The sequence below is a fragment of the Corvus brachyrhynchos genome, unplaced genomic scaffold (assembly GCF_000691975.1).
Source record: "Corvus brachyrhynchos isolate BGI_N302 unplaced genomic scaffold, ASM69197v1 scaffold239, whole genome shotgun sequence".
Classification (NCBI taxonomy): Eukaryota; Metazoa; Chordata; class Aves; order Passeriformes; family Corvidae; genus Corvus; species Corvus brachyrhynchos.
Window position 1 is genome coordinate 4,264,561 of NW_008246057.1, and position 17,340 is coordinate 4,281,900.

Genomic DNA, 17,340 nt, shown 5'->3' on the forward strand with positions numbered 1-17,340 from the left:
ATTGGTTGGCCAGGGGAGATGTAGCTCGAGTTTCTGTAGACAACAGTTTTGGGAGACCTTTGTTACTAGGGCAACGCAGTTTCTCCTTCTCGGATGACAGCCTTGGCCGTGTCCCCTCTGTGCGCGGTCACCCGTGCCCAGGGCTGGCAGGCAGCCAGGGCTGCAGTGCACAGACATGCTCCTCAGGCTCTGTTCGCACCATCCATGCTTCTCGGGAGTTTCTGGATGTACATTTCACTTCGTAAATGAAGGAGAGTGAAAGGATGCATTAATCATGACTTTGAGGGACAGAATGAGAGTGTGGTCCCTAGAGTGTGAACATCAAAATAACAGAAATAATGATTCCTGTGGAAGTGGCACAGTTCCCGTTCTCTTCTGTTACTGCTACAAAAGGATGTCACTTCAGAAGCATGAAGTATTTAACTACCATGAGAATGGTTTGGTCTGCTGAGACCTGCACTACGCCTTGCAGTAGTGAAGGGAGCTGTAGGTTAGCTGGCCAAGGGCATAAAGGTCGCCACAGAATACCTGAGGGTCTGTTTGGCTTTTTGATTAGTTTTAGGGTTTTTTTTAAAAAAGGTTTTTCTGGGTTTTCTGTGCTTAATGTGATAGAAATTCCTAATAAAGCTTGTAGTTTGAGTGGTGAAAATCTGTTACAAATACAGTATACACTTGATATATGCTTATTGTATGACACCATGCCAATTTAGTAGAAATTGCCCTGCAATGGGTATCTTACCAGTAAGGTCAAGAAGTGAGTGTTCTAAAGATTTTTCTCATTGCATTGCTTTCCTGAAAATAAATCTAACTACACTCAGAGTAAAATAAAACTCTACAGTAAATGGTAGAACTAAATTAATCAGCAGAAAAAAGTTTGGGATTGTCTAATGAAAAAGGATAATTTTGCTGCTGTGCTTTGGGATGTGAAGTGGAAAGAGGCTGAGGCTGTGGTACCTCCCCCAGGGCAGTGTGTTCCTGGGCAGACTCTCCATACTGATGGAGGCTTGCATGGAGTGCCAGTCATTACCTGGGGGAGGAAGGTGGAAGGGAGAAAGGAACCTCTTCTTTTTACTATGTTCCCTCTGCTGCCCTTATTTTCTGGTTAAGTCAGAAGTGCTAGTGGAATACTGACTGCTAGGAGAAATGGCTTCCAACAATAATTCCTACAGTAAGTTGAAGAATCATCCCAGAGGGAGGCTGGTAATGGGGTTTAGAGAGGTATAAAATCAAAATATCTTTCAGTTATTTGGCAGGCTTATGAACTAAGTGGTTCTGGTAATTTTGTGGTGTAATTATGTAATTAAGGTTTTATTTTTTTAAATCAGTTTTCTTTGACAATTGGCTTGCATTCTAGGAGAGATACAAATTTGTTGCTTGCCTTGCTGGTGACTTGTATGTTTTATATATGTATCCCCCCATTTCTTCATCAAGAAGCAATGGTAGCTTGTACTTAAAGTAATTTGTACGCACATGCATCTAGAGCTGCGTCTTCAAGAATGATATGTTAGTACATATGATTAAAATGGAGGTGGTATGTTTCAAAATACTGTTGTTGTTAAAAGGGAATGAATAAGGAGATGGTCATGGCAAAGGGGTAGTCTTGTAAATAATTGTTGATTGAACTTTACAGATGTAAATGTGAAAGATCTCACCAAGCCTTGTGGGTTCTTCTTTGCTTCAGGATAATGCCACTGATAACAGGATAATATCTGAATCTTCTGAGATGAATGAATATGAAACTCTTACTGCCAAGTTTCATTTTGTTGATCTGGCGGGATCTGAAAGGTTAAAGCGAACAGGAGCTACAGGAGAAAGGGCAAAAGAAGGCATTTCCATCAACTGTGGACTAGTAAGACTATACAACTATACAATATAGTGTAAAACAACCCCAGGCAAAACACTTAAAAATAAAATTTATAGCTTTAATGGGGTTTTTTTTTTGTCTGTATACTGGTTTGCTATATAGTTTTTTAATTAACTGTATTAAGTGTTTTACTTAACACTAAACTGCACTGAAAAGTAGAGCTGGTGATTACCAGTGGAGATTGTAGTTTCATGTTTTTGTTTTGTGCTACATGACTATGTCAAGGCTCTGTGCAATTCTTTTGAAGACACAAAAATGCACGTTCTATCTGTGAAAACACATCTCTTTTTTCTGGGCTATTGTGCAGTACCAATGAGGTATTCTGCAATTAGAATTTTCTTGCCATCATGACATTGGTTATTTTCTGTAGTTCTTCTGTTTATATTATATGGAAGAGAAAGAGTATTCAGTTCAATTTCATCATTGACATAAGCACAAAGCCAGCAGGATTTGGGGGGGTCTAGATGACACAGCTGTGTCCTTAACAAAGAGCATATAAAGTGCATGAAGGTGAGAATCAGTGTGATATAACTAATACAAGATCACAAAACTTTCATTTATAGTGAAGCCCAGCCCTTAGTTTTGTGAAACAGACTGAAATTGTTTAAATCCTTCAAAGCAAGCAGGCACAGCATGGGGTGTGTGCCATTCTCCATCTGCTGGTGGCAGCTGCACCATTTCCAGAGCGAGAACTTGCAGTACAGGGCGCCACTTAAAGCAAAATCTTCTATTTGATTGAAGTGCATGCAGTTCCACATTAAAAATAATTTCACAGCCACATGTTAGATTGTTTATAAACATGAATTAGACCCTTTAAGCAATGAAACAGGATATCCATTGACTACAAGACTCTAATTTCAAGTGTTAAGTGCTCAAATCATAATCAGACATTTTTTACTTATCTTTACTTATCTTTTACATATCTGTAGAGGCAGCAAATTCTAAGGTTTTTTTCTTTATATAAATGCCCCATATTTTATTCTAAATGCAGCATAAAGCAGATTGATAAAATTAATTTAAAATAATTTATAGCTACTGCTAGAAGTAGAGATCAACTTTAATAATCATCGAAAGCAAACGTTTGTTAGATGAAGTAGTACCAGCTTTAGTTTGTGACTGAGATACTAAGAGCCAGTGCATATGAATTGTGCTAAGCACTTTAGCACTTGCAGGTACCAGACTGTAAGTCATCTGATGCACTGTTGATAACACAAAAGTTTCTAAATGTAAAATGCAAAAATCTTCAGAAATATGTTTATGCTAACTTTCTTGAGTATATTAATTTTCTTACAATATGCTGACTCCAGTTTATAGCTGTTTTTAAAATAAAACTGTACAGGAACTGATTCTGACTTGTGTGTTGTTACGTGACTTGGTGTTTTATAGCTGGCACTTGGCAATGTAATAAGTGCATTGGGAGATAAAAGTAAGAAGGCAACTCATGTACCATACAGAGATTCAAAGCTTACAAGGCTACTTCAAGACTCTCTTGGGGGAAACAGGTATGAAAATTGGAACATTTTATGTATTTCATTGTGAGTGGGCATGAATGAGAACATAATCTTCAGAAAGTGAAATGAACATTAAATGACAATAAAAATAGCCACGCTTTTTGCTGGAGGAAGGTTCTGAAGATAAATTGTCATAACAAAAATGCTGTCAATGGAGGGAAAAGATTTTTGAGAGGATTTTTGCTTTGTTCTTTTCCATTGTTATTTTAGTAGACATGAAGCTTGAAGTTCTTCCCATGAAAATATCTGTAGACAGAAAATATCTGTATAGGTAATATAAATGTTAAGTTTTGTTTTGTATTTGAAAGCTGTGATGGGTTTTGCCTTAAGAGGTTTTTTTTTTTTGTTGTTACCCTGTTTTTTAAATGCACAGGAGCTTGGAGTCATCTTACCACAGGCCGTTCGATCTTTTTAGAGATTATATATCTCAGCCTCTGATGCATTTTTTTCAGTTAGCTGATGTTGGATTGCAGCCTAATAAAAACAAAGTAGTCTATCACCAGGGTTGTTTGTATGAATCCATTTGTATACATTCTGCACATTCGATGAAGGAAAGCTTTGACCTCTGGAGGCTTTATGTAAGAAAACATTAGCAAATTTATTAAAATAATACAAATTTTGCATTTGGAATGTTAACATACAAATATGAGGGACCACAGCTGAGTACATTTTAGTAAGGTAGTATTGTTCTTTTATGTGATCCAATATGCCTGGCTCCTATGTTTAGGAGAGTAGGAAGTTTTTTCACAAAGGAAAAGGGAGAAGTGGAAGAAAGTTCTCCACTGAGAAGAATAATCTTAAATTGTTGCTCTGCTCTTCAGAGAGTTAATGTTAGTAACAACTTGAAGCAGTGCAGTGTGAGGAAAAGCAGAGCCAGAAAAAAAAAGTAAGGACTAGAAACTTTCAAAAGTGCATAAGGGAGGAAGAAACTCCAGAATTATGAAAAAATCAGCAGAAATCAACAGCATCGCTCTTTTAAGCTCTTTCTGTAAATAAATGCTGAAAGCACTTCACTAATTTTTTAATCAAATACACCAGCTAGTGAGCATTTTTTTCAAACCACTTCTAAAGTCGCCCTGTTGTAGAAATACTATTTTGACTTTAAAATATTTTCGCGTCTCACAGCTCCACGGCTCCCCCTCGTGTTCTTCGGGAGCAATGACAGAGTTCGGTGTGCGGTGGGGTCGGGGTTGCCCCGGCCGGGCGCACAGCCACTCCCTGCCCCCGGGGGCACCGCGGGGAGAATCACAAGGGTCGAAGGGAGAGAACTCTGGGCTTGACATAAGGACACTTTAAAAAAGTGATAAAGATAAAGCAAAAGTCGCATATGCAAGCAAACCAAAGGAAGTCATTCATTTCCCATGGGCAGGCAGGTGTTCAGCCATTCCCAGGAAAGCGGGGCTCCATCATGCGTTATGGGGACTTGGGAAGACAAACGCTGTCACTCTGAATATCCCCCCTCTTCCTTCTCATTCCCCCAGCTTTATATGGGATGGAATGTCCCTTGCGCCTGATGGGCTCAGCTGTCCCGGCTGTGTCCCCTCCCAACTCCTCGTGCACTCCCAGCCCCCCCACTGGTGGGGCAGCCTGAGGAGCAGAAAAGGTCCTGACTGTGTGAGCCCTGCTCAGCAGCAACTCAAACATATCTGCATTATGGACACACAGTAGGTGTTTGCAGCACAAACCCAAAACATAGCCCATACTAGCTGCTGTGAAGAAACGTAACTCTATCCCAGCCAAAACCAGCACAAATGTACAGATAGCAAATGCTGCCCCGGAGTGTTTTTAATGGTATTTGTACATATTCTGTCTTTTTCTGACTGATGATAATTGTGTGGATGCCTTTCTTCCCACTCCCTCCCCCCCTGGGCTTTGGCAATCAAAATGCATGGAAAAGCTAAATTTTAACAAATATGCAATCTTTCTTCTGGAGAATCAGATTTAGATTTCTTTTAAGCCTCTTCTGTAGCCTTCTAACCTCCACCCTAGGTATTGAAGTCCACATTATTGTTTCTCTCTTAACAAATACAAAAATCTACTAGTAATGATTTGGGTTTGGTTGTAGTTAGTCCTGAGTTAACAGTGATGAAAGCATCATATCACTGTACTATTCTCACAATAATCCTTACTTTAAATACAATGCTGTAACAGTTCTGAAGCAACACTTAAATGTTTCTTGAATTATTCAAAGAAATATGGAGCATTGGTGTTTTAAAAGGAATTTTATAATGTATAATATGAAAAATGAAAACCTTCATAACTTCTGGAGCAGGAGGAGCAGTTTAAAGAAATGAAAACAGTGAAGTAGAACAGTTTTAAAAAACCCTAGTCCATTTTACAATTCAGATAGGAAACTGGAGTTCAAGTGGTTCAGTTTTCAAGATGGACACATAGCAGAATCAGTCCTCTAAGATTTAGAAAAGTAAGTGCATTCTCAATGTCAGAATTAACAATTTGTTCTTAATCTTGCATACCCATATCTTGAGGACTAAAAGAGTTTGGCGAACTGGCACAAAGGTAGGGGTGAGGAAGAGTTGCTGAAACTAAGTGTTCTTTGTAGCCCCAGGCTACTTCCTCTTTCTAGCTTAGTTTCCCAGTGTGTATGGTGAATATAATTGCTTGCCTCACAGAGCATTGCATGTGTTTGTTTCAGTCTGAAATTACAGAAAGTGAAGATCATAATCTAGCTTGCCTGATGCAGATATTGCTCCTTTGCCCCAAAGACAGTTTGTTTTTCCTAATGTATAGAGAGAAGCAAATTCCTTTAAAACTTGGAGGAGTGTTCTTAGTCCATCAAATGCAGATGTTTTGCCCTATCTATTGAGAATTTAGGCAATGTATGCACCTTCAGCATGATCTGCAGCTGGAATGCTGGTTCTGACCCTCTAAACTGTTCTTATCTGATGTGAAATAAGTATGCTCCAGGGAGTGAGGGAAGGAACCTGTTGAATGATGAAAGCACTTGGTTGGAGTGAAAATCGGGGTGGTTTTTTTTGTTTTTTGTTTTTGGTTTGTTTTTTTTTTTCTTTTGTCCTGCTGGTTCCTACTGGTCTATCTGCTTGATCTTTTATTTGGAGCAAGGAGTACGTTCTCATCCTGCAATAATATCCCATGATGGGATGGCTAGGGGGTGTTGTAGGAAACTGAAAGGAGGATGGCTGTTCATAGCCCTCTTGGGCCAAAAGCTCAGATCCTGCTGCTCTTTTTGTTGCAGAAAGTTGCTCTAAGCAGTGGTGTTATGAAATGTGGTACAAATACAGTTATAGACAGATGTGCTAAGGGTAAGGACTAATTTTGGACTTCTGTTGGGAAAGCAGGAGATAACTTGCAGTGGAGGATTCAGTCAGTTTGGAGCCTCTCGTAGAGAATAGGCACATTAATCATGTTTGGACAGGTCAGATGAGCATTTGAGCACCTTTCAGATGAAGTAGGTAGGCACCTCAGGAATTACAGTAGGCAGTCCTGATGGCTGCATGATCCAAATCACTGTCTAGGAATTTAGGTTGATCATAAATTCTTTAATCTCAGTTTATATATGATTAGGCAAACTGAATGTAATTTGAATAACATTTCTGGAAACACCAATTAACTGCTTTTGTAATTTCATGTGTAGAACAAGATCTAATCTAGTATCTCCTATGCTATACTAAGATGATGCAAGATGTAACACTGCTGATCTTTTTGGTTCACAGTTTGCTGAGAGCTAGATGGAGAAATATTTTCACTAATGCTACGAAGTTGCTATTCTTGTTTCACCTTCTGCCTGAGGACCTGTTAGATTTTCTCTGCTCTTTTTGTTCTTGATGTGTAATGTTGACCTGTGTTTCTGACTTGCAGTCAAACGCTCATGATAGCGTGCGTGAGCCCTTCAGATCGAGACTTCATGGAAACTTTGAACACATTAAAGTACGCCAATCGGGCACGGAACATCAAGAACAAGGTGATGGTTAATCAGGATAGGGCCAGTCAACAAATAAATGCTTTGCGCAGTGAGATTGCACGGCTACAGGTGGAGCTCATGGAATACAAAACAGTGAGTTTATCCTCTTAGGATTTCTTCTGCTTTCAAAGGCTTGTAATTCCACAGCTTTTTTTTTTTTCTGTTGGCTATTTTCACGTCATACACTAAAAACATTGTAATAGCAACCCTGATGTAAACAACACTTCTAATTCCAGTGATGACCAGATATTTTTATAAAAAGTAGATTGTATCCGCAAAAAAAAGAGAAGTCAGCAAATGTCAGTGATATTTACTGATGCTGCATGCTATTTGCTTTTTGAAAGGCAGTGAGAAGGTCACTTCCAAAGCAAAAATGACCAAACCACAACTTAGATTTATGCGTAAGTGAATGAGTATTGCTTTTGAAAACTTACTAGACAGCTAAAACTATTTGTGTTTTAAAAATACAATTTCAGTTATATAAGGCAAATAGTCATGCCCGTTTCTTCCTGAAGTTTATACAGGGTTTTTGGCAATAATTGTCGTTACTAGACAGCGTCACCTTTTGTTCTTCTTGAGATAGTATTCTGATTTAATAGTTACCTTCTTATTTCTTAACCTCTTCAAGAACTTGTATTTTAGACTAAAGTGGAATTACACAAAACCCAGATGCTAAGGTGTTGGCCAGACATCAATCTTTTGAAAACTATCCATTTATCATTGTTTTAAACTTCTTGAGAGAAGATTATCTTTTGCTAAGAATATCTGCTTGGAACTTTAAGTAATCTGTGGATTGCATTTACTAAGTTCAGTTTTTTGCATGTGTCGGTCAGCCTTTACTACTAATAAAATATTTTTACTTTCTTAAAGGGTAAAAGGATTATAGATGAAGAAGGCGTTGAAAGCATCAATGACATGTTCCATGAAAATGCCATGCTGCAAACAGAAAACAACAACCTGCGTGTTAGAATTAAAGCAATGCAAGAGACTATTGATGCTCTGAGAGCCAGAATAACGCAGCTTATGAGTGATCAGGCCAACCAAGTGCTGGCCAGGACAGGTATGCTGTGAGTGTGATGTGCATGAACTGCTTCATAAATTCATGAACTTAAATTAATTTTATGTTCTTGCTTCACCGACCCCTTGGAATGAAGTGATGCCTTTTTATTAGCAATGTAGGACCTTCTTTGGTAGAGATAGGCCCCCATATGATTATTTCTTCTGTTTCTGGAGTCTTTTTTTAATAATAGAAATATTTTTGTACCCTAATTTGATCATCCATTTAGGAATGTCAACAACAGGAAATATGAAATAATATCTTTGTATAGGAATTATCTGTATGCTTAGCCCTTGTGGTGGTTTAACAACCAGACCAAATAAATTTGACTCTAAATTAAAATGCAAATAAGTGATTTTGATTTAAGCATTGTTAAAATGTGCTAATATGGAAAACAAGTTACTGATAGTCATATGGTGATCATATGACAGAGGAACCAAAAATGTAATTCAGTTTAAGAAGGAAAGATATTTTGCAAATAAGTTAAGATTTAAATGTGTAGCCCATGTGACTGTTTCCCTTTGCTGGTACCTTGTGCCTAGTAGCTATATTCAGATAATTATACTGTTACCGTCCTTCCTTAATCTTTTTCTTTCCCTCATGCCCCTTTTCTCTCTGTCCTTCAAAGGGGAAGGAAATGAAGAAATTAGCAACATGATTCATAATTATATCAAGGAAATTGAAGATCTCAGGTATTTGCATAATACGTATTTAGACAATTTTTAGTAAAAAAAAAATAATAGAAGTGTTAGCAAGTAAGTACTTCAGCTGTTTTCCTGTGGGGGGATTACTTTAAGAGAGTAGTCCTTCAGCTTCTAAGACCATCTGGTATTGCTCTTGGCCACAAAAATATGAAATGTTACAGATCAAACTGACAATAGAAATGAGAGTAAGATGTTTCCTAAATAATGGTGATAATTTGATATTGTTGCATAAAGGACAGCAAAACTTAGAACGATTATCTTATAACTTTATAACCCCATATATAAATGATAGTACTTATAAATTACTTGTTTAAAAAAAAGTTTTAAAAAACCCTTTCTTTTCAAATTCAAAAAGTCTTAAATATTTTAGATATTTTTATTTATCTATTTCTTGGACATATACCATGCAAAAAATTATCTGGCCTATCTTCAGTTAATGTTAGAGCTTTTGTGTAACTTTAATATACCATGTATACGCATAGAGCATATTCAGGTATGCATCTGTGTGTGTATGTATATCTGTGTGTATGTTCATACAGACATATTTTCACGTATTCTGTCTAGGTTATATGATATATATACAATATACGTAACCATTGTGTAAAATGGTATCATCAAGGAATTTACTACTTTGTATTTTTTCAGACTTCACCTTGGTTTGTAGTTTCTTTTTAAACTGAAGGTAACGCATTGAAGTTGCAGAGGCAAAAGAGCGTACATCTCATGTATTGGCAATACTTGTAATTCATGGTCTACAACTCTTCCTTTTTTTTTTTTTTATTAAGAGCAAAGTTATTAGAAAGTGAAGCAGTGAATGAAAATCTTCGACGCAACTTGTCAAGAGCGTCATCAAGAGCCACATACTTTGGTGGACCATCAGCATTTTCTGCTTCTATGCTTTCTTCTGAGAAAGAGACAATGGAAATTCTAGATATAGCCAAGAAAGATCTAGAAAAGCTGAAAAAAAAAGAAAGGAAGAAGAAAAAGAGGTGGTGTATGAATTATAATGCTATTTGTTTTCTCTTTCTTAGTAGAGGTGTACTTTTTTAACCACAGAGACTTAAAAAGTCTTGTTGTTGTGTGGGTTTGGACCCTAAACTGCTGTTCCTTCAAACCTTTTTACATGTTGAAGTTATAGTTTTTCTATTGCATCTTTTCTTCCAGTGAAGTGTGCAGTATTTGTAGAATGAATGTCTCCTTTGTAATGAACTTTTCTATGTAATTATGCACCATGATAAAAACACAGGTGCTCTCCCTAAATTTTGATATTTAAAAAAATTTCTTCTAAGATGCATCTGAAATTTAACAGAAGTTTGAAAACATTATTAACTTTTTTTCAACTCTATGTCAACACTGAAACAGCTTTCTGAAGAAAAGATATTCTGAATAGTTGGGGATTCTTTGGTAGCTCTTGGAATGGCTTCTTTTGCTTTATCTTTTGCTTCTATGAATGTTTTTTAATTTGAGGTTTCCTATGCTGGTTTTTTTGCTGTCCAACTTCTCATCTACTAAAATCCTCATAGACATTGACATAAATGCCTGTTTAGACAGCAGTTAGTGCAGCAAGGCTTTGTTTGTGTACTCAGAGACTTTGCCTCCATTAGAAATCTCTCCGTTTTAGTTGAAATTTTCCATGCTTGTAATCTGTTACTCTTTTTAGTAATGGTCCTTCAGACTTCTACAAGTTCAGACTAAAGCTTAAATAGTTTAAACTTGAAATAGTCGAAGTAGAAAGTAGATGAGGGTCACTGATATCTGCAATTTGTCCTTTATCTACAAATCTGTTTACCACACAAATGTCTCATACTTGTAGAGAACACTCATTTTAATAACAACTAGATTCTTCCTTTGTGTATCATTTTTCAGGAAGCTCTTAGACTTCTATGGCGATTTTGATAGATTTTGTCTCATTTTTGTAGTAACTTGAGGGCAAGATGAAAGTATTAAATGAAATCAGCAGAATGTTCTGTCCTCTCTTCAGCCAAGCACTTCAGTATGTCCTTTAACTGTAGATGCAGGAACAAAGAGATTTGATTCTGTATTTTTAACACATTTTACAATCAAGCATGCATTTGACTACATGCTTGGATAGAGCCTCAGTTGTTAGGTCATGTTTTGGGGGGTTTTTAATTTTGGGGGTTGGTGTTTTTTTGGTTGTTGGTTTGATTTTTTTGTTTGGGTTTTTTTTGTGTGTGTGTTGTTGTTTTTTGGTTTGGTTTTGGGGTTTTTTGGGGGGTTGGTTGGTTGGGCGGGGGGGGCTGTTTTTTTAATTTGAAAGCCAGTCATGCTTTCTCACACCAGGAAAATAATCTTGTGATGGGATAGCCAAGTAGTCTGATCCAAAAATAGGGACTACTTACCATAAATTATTTTTGAGATCAGTTTTGAATCCTAGCATTATAGAATTAGAGGGCTATAGAAAAATTAAAGTTGGAAGAGACCTCTTGATGGTTCTATCTTAAAGTGGGTCTTGTGTACTATAAAATGGGGTCATACTCTTCTAAAGTGCTGCTAAGGTTTGAATCTATCTACTGGCCAGTCTGCAGACTGTTTTGTAATAAATATTTAGAAATTTCTGAGGTGCATATGCTAAGAAATGTTAGAATTTGAGGGATTATACGTTGTCATGCTTGTTACCTGCAGCGTGCTTCTATCTAATTCATGAAAAGATTATGTTAAGGTTATGCCACTGTGAATTTTTATTCTATTAAAATTTCAGGAATTGGCAGTATGTACATTAATGTATTGCACAGAAACTTTGCCATGCAGTTTGATAGGGATTCTTTGTTTTAATTCTGTCTTCTGCAGGCATTTAGTTAAATTTAATCTACTATTTCTTTTTAGTGTTGCCATTCTTTTAAAGTCGTATAACTAGCATTTTTCGATTGAAATGGGATTGGTAAGCCTAGCTACTAGTTCTGCCCCATCTGTTGCCTTTTTTGGTCTTTTGTTTCCTGGTTATGGGTCAGTATGACAAAAGGTGCATAATGTTAAATACATGCAATCTACTTAAATTGTTGTGAGGTAGCCTGAAGGCCTAGGAGCAAGGTACTGAATGAGCAGCAGGTATGTACTGCTATGTATCTGTAGCCTTTAACAACCATCTGCCATGAAGTTTATTGGAAACAGGGCAGTAATGTTTTGGCTACTGAAAAATTTACCTGATTGGAGTGTCCCACAGTGTGACTTAGTGTGACTTACCCACTAGAAGACCCAGAGCAAATCTTCCACATTCCTTTCAGTTTTAAGTCAGCCTTATATGTCAGGTAACCATTTTTGACTGTTTTCTTTTGACTTCCCTAAACTTAATTAAACTAAATTAGTGATGAAAGTTACATGGAGTTCAGAGTGCTAGCTTCTAGCTGATACTGAAGGAGAATGGTAGGCAGTATAAGGTGAAAAGGCAGAAAAAGCTCTTGCTCAAAACTTTGTCTTAACGGGAAATGAGGAATTTCAGTAGTTGATGAATTTTAAGCCATCTCTATGCTTACATATGTTGTGCAGACTTTTTTTACCGATAAATCCACATTTATTCAAGAGGAAAATATACAGGTAGAAATACTAACATTTTGTCCATCTCATTGCTTCTGGTGCATGCTTTTTGTTAATTTATTAAAAAATAACAAGCAATGATTGGCATGTACTTTCCGAATCCCAGAAAAATAAGCTGCAGTTTTCTACTTTTTATTTAAAAACAAACAAACAACAAAACCCGAAACAAAAAAATGAACGCAGTTTGAAGATTTTTGTATGAATTATATTCAGAATATATTAGAGTATTAATACTAAAATTTCCTTATTCCTACTTTATATTACGATATGTTATCAGCATATATAAAACTAGTGCATTGGCTTTTTTCCTGATATGTTCCTGAGAATATATAAGTTTGAGTCAGTGGCAGTATTTGCAATTTTCAGTATTTTATTTGCCAGTTCTAAGTGGAGAAAGAGGAGAAAGCTTTTTCTAGAATTGAGATACTTTCTTAATCCATAATTAGAAATAATTTGCAAAGTTAAATATGTTGTCTAAAATTTCTTCCTTAGTGTAACTTGAATTTGCACTTGTTGTCAGTGGCAGATTAGTTAACCTACATATGCTGCTCTTTGTTTTCTATTTACTTTCCAACTGTCCAGGATGTATTGCCTTTTTACTACTTGTTGTCTCTTGATGGTATCTTTTAAAATTTCATTTTAAACTCTGCAAGCTCATATATATCATTTTTTTACCTTCTTATCACTTTTGCTTTTCACTGTCTGGTTTGTCCTTCATTGGCTTGGCCTTCCAATACTGTACCTCGTGCTTTTGAAGGCTACAGAAACTTGAGGAAAGCAGTCAAGAAGAAAGAAGGTTGGAATATTTCCCAGGTTTTTAATTACCTGTCATTTCAATTAACTGGTTGTCATACATGAAAAGAAGTTGGGCAGATTCATAGGTACTTCAGGAGTAGCTCATTTTCAAAATTCTTTCCTGTGTTTCCACTTTCAACCAGTGCTTTAACTGGAAGAAACCTCTGTTGTGGAATTGAGGTTGACTGGAGTTACACAGTGTGGAGGAAGCTTTTGTGGGGAGGTGGCACCTTTGGGAATTCCTGTTGAATTAATTGTTTTCTTTCTTGCATGGCCTAGGTGGAATGAAAGGCAGGAGGAAGGTGCAGTAGCACAGATAGTATGAAGTGTCTAGCAGGCACTATATGACAATAACAATTTTGGCATGTGAGATCAAGAGTGTCTTGGACCGCCACACCTCAGTCAAGTTCGCTGCTTTGGTTTCTGAAAGCGTGTGACTGGAGCATTGGCCATTCTTCCCATTCCATTTCAGCCAAACCAGGAGATGAATAGTCATTCATAGAGTGCAGTTAAGTTGAGGGCTCTAGAAAGAGAACTGTACTATGATTAAAAGTGAAACTAAAGGAGTTTTTGTTTTCCTGCTGTCTGCTTTGATCCAAAGAACCCACCCAGTGCATTGATGCAGATGATGTGAATCCACAGAGCAGTAGCACACAAGTTCAGCAATACGGTTCTGCCTGGGAGAGCTGCTGGCTCTCCTTCCTGCTGTCTCTCCCCTTTCTTAGGCAGAACACAAATTCTCTCTAGTGCTTAGTTCTGTGCTGACTGGAGTGGGAAGGGAAACTGTGGGTTTGCCTCAATCTGCATGAGGATTGCAGTTAAGATCCATTATCTTTTAGGCTTAATAACCAACATAGAACATGTTCTGGGTTGAGGGAGATGAGAATCTATGGAAATGAGATTGTATGGCTCAGTGTTCCCTGTTTGGCACTTTTTTTGTGTACAAATGTGATTAGACTTTTTAATTCCAGCATCCCCAGCTGCTGCATGGATTAGTTGGTCCAAGCAAAAGCTTTCTGCCTTGTGCATGGTCAGCTTATAACTGGTAATGAGTGGGGCAGAAGGGAATCAGTTAGTACTGAACAGGTTAAAAAGAAATAAAATGAAAAATCATGTGTACACAGAAGCACTGTGTTACTCAACAGACACTTTTAAGATTCGAGCTCTGTTTTAAAGTCGTTTTAAAGGTGTCACTTGCCAAATTGTAGTGTGTCGAATCTACTGTATATTTCTTGTCACTGCACTAAGTATTGGTATTGTCCAAGAGTTTGATCTTGAATCTGAGCTCCTTTTGGCATCAGTGGAGGAAGATGTGCATTTTTAGGTACTGTGCCTGATCAGTGACAGCACAATTTGCCAAACTTTTACCTAGCGGAAGTTAGTTGAGGTGGATTCCACATTATGCAATCCTAACCACATTTTTTCATTATTACCCCCTATGGTGTCTAGTTCTATTCTGTCACAATTTCCCATCCATTGGAGCTTTGGGTTTTGTACATGTAACACTAGAGGGACTGATACCTGGTCTGTGACAGTTTGCAGAGTGCCATTGATTTTTTGTTTTATATTTGCAATTGATGTCTTAAATGTGCACTTTAAAATGTTAAAACTTGCCCTAATGGGTAATACACCAAATTTTCAGGACAAAACCAAAAAGCCCTTTTTATTGTTGTATCAGTGCCTATTCTGAGCATTCTCTTGATGTCAAAGTAGATAACTGATCAAAATAGTGGTTATAGTGTGATAAATTAGGATATTGTTTAAGGTTTATACATAAATTTTCAGACTACTCTAAGTGTAGTAGGCTCCATTGTAGCTCGAAAGTGTAGGAATACCTCTAATTTATGGTGTCCTTGCACACAATGTTGTTTATTGTTTCGTAAAAGCTACTCTGGGTACACTGCAACTTCCATGCAAAACGAGTACTGCTGTAGTATATGGAGATGTGTATTCTGATTGTCCCAGTTGTGCAGCATGCTGGAACAATGTGCTAATCGTTACTGTTACTTTGCAAGCCAAGATTAAGAGTAATTAGGCATTATTTTATTATCTGTGGAAGTTTGGAAGTTGTGTTTTACCCATGCCCAACACCTGTACCTTTTTCTAACTACATTTGTTTTTCATCTTTATTTGAAATTACAACTTAATGGTTTGGGGGATGGAAAACACCTGCCATTTCAGTTCATGAATAATTCATGTCTGCCTCTTCTACTAGTGTTAAAGAGGATAACACAGACAATGAGCAGGAGAAGAGAGATGAAAAAGGCACTTCGGAGAGAGAGAATAACGAATTGGAGGGAGTAAGTATTTAGAAGTGTTTGGTTTATTTGTTCATTGTTTGTTTAAAGATTTACAAGGTTATAGAAAGGAAATTAGGAATGGATTGGGTGAATACTGCAGCTTCACAGTGATAGTCACAAATAATTGATGCATGGAAAAGTGTGGGGATGCTTTAACGTCTGGACATTTTGTAGGAGGAGATTCAGGAAGTCAGTGATCGTGACGATGAAGAAGAGGACGATGATGAGGATGAAGATGATATGGAAGTTGTTGAAAGCTCAGATGAATCAGACTCTGACTCTGATGAAAAAGGTGATGTTAGTGCAATATTCTGTAGAGTTTCACAAATAGTATCTGTCAAACCTCAGGTCCTGGTAGGCAAGAAAGTGTGCTGTCAACCAACTGTCTAATTCTCTGTGAAGTGTATATCCAGTGAATTATTTTTTTGGTTATGGTGCAAAAACATGTAATAGACAGCTGATCAAGTGTCCTTCTGTTGGTTTTGAAATTGACCAGAGGCCATCTGGTGTTTGATAACATGTTTCTTCCTTGATTAAGACATCCAAAGTGTAAGGTTTAAGTACTGGTTTCTTTTTATTTCTTTGGGACTGATCACCATGGTGACAGCTCCTATCAGCTAATTTGGAAATGGTAGAATTTAATTTTGAAAAGGCTGGGAGTGTATCAGCCTTCCTCATTTTTATATGGCGTGAGTCACAAACAGCAATTCTCTCATGTGAGTTGGTCCAAATGGGCAAACCAAGTCTCTTGGTTTCTTCTTGTTTAGGAGTCGCACAAACCATTAGCAGGAACCTGAAAAAAAATAATCCTCAACTGATATCCTTATTCTGAAGCACAAATTCCTAAGACAAAAAAGGACCTAATTGGCTAAAGAAGTTAATTAAACTTTTATGAATTTATCATGTGGGTTAGTCCTTTTCCCTCCTACTTTTTCCCTTCACCATTTCACTTCCATAACTGTGATGGGTCCTCTCTTCTGAGAATTCTGTGTCTTTCTAAGAGCTAGAGAAGGGAAAGGCTCCATTTGGAGTCTGCCAGCAGTCAATTTTTCCTATTATAACTTGCTGGGTTTATGAATGACAATTATTCTTCAGCCTGAAGAGGTGTGGCTGAAATCTTGAAGCCTTTTTAATGGGGAAGGACAGATTGCTGATACTGCAATTTAAATGTGTGTAATTACAACATAGGGGCAACTTTGATCCAATGTGAGATGTTTCTCTACCTCTTTCCCGGTTCTAGGATTTAGACTGTTGAAGGAGGAGACTTTAACATGAATTGCAGATAAGAGGGTTGTGTGGTGCAATGTGATTTGTGTGGAATTCTCCTGTGCACAATTTACATTTCCAGTGACCCTAAGATTGTAAGGAGTATCTGTATTCATGTGATCCTTGCTGTTACTTTAACAGAAATCTTTCTGTTTTAGAAAATTATCAAGCTGACTTGGCAAACATCACCTGTGAAATAGCCATTAAGCAGAAACTGATAGATGAGCTAGAAAACAGCCAGCGAAGGTTACAAACACTGAAAAAACAGTATGAAGAGAAACTAATGATGCTACAACATAAAATTCGAGACACTCAGCTTGAAAGAGATCAGGTTCTTCAAAACTTGGGTAA

The 17,340-nt window shown here is 37.2% G+C and overlaps 1 protein-coding gene across 1 annotated transcript in view; it reads left to right on the forward strand.

The window, feature by feature from the left end:
- Window positions 1–17,340, forward strand: part of KIF21A (kinesin family member 21A) — a gene marked incomplete at its 5' end in the record, with an annotated part of 77,431 nt that overhangs the window by 24,765 nt on the left and 35,326 nt on the right. Inside the window, 10 exon segments of the mRNA XM_017745945.1 lie at window positions 1,682–1,849; window positions 3,251–3,366; window positions 7,213–7,408; window positions 8,186–8,375; window positions 9,001–9,064; window positions 9,862–10,065; window positions 13,386–13,424; window positions 15,639–15,723; window positions 15,898–16,015; window positions 17,148–17,336. Coding sequence (XP_017601434.1) covers window positions 1,682–1,849; window positions 3,251–3,366; window positions 7,213–7,408; window positions 8,186–8,375; window positions 9,001–9,064; window positions 9,862–10,065; window positions 13,386–13,424; window positions 15,639–15,723; window positions 15,898–16,015; window positions 17,148–17,336 — 1,369 coding nt within the window.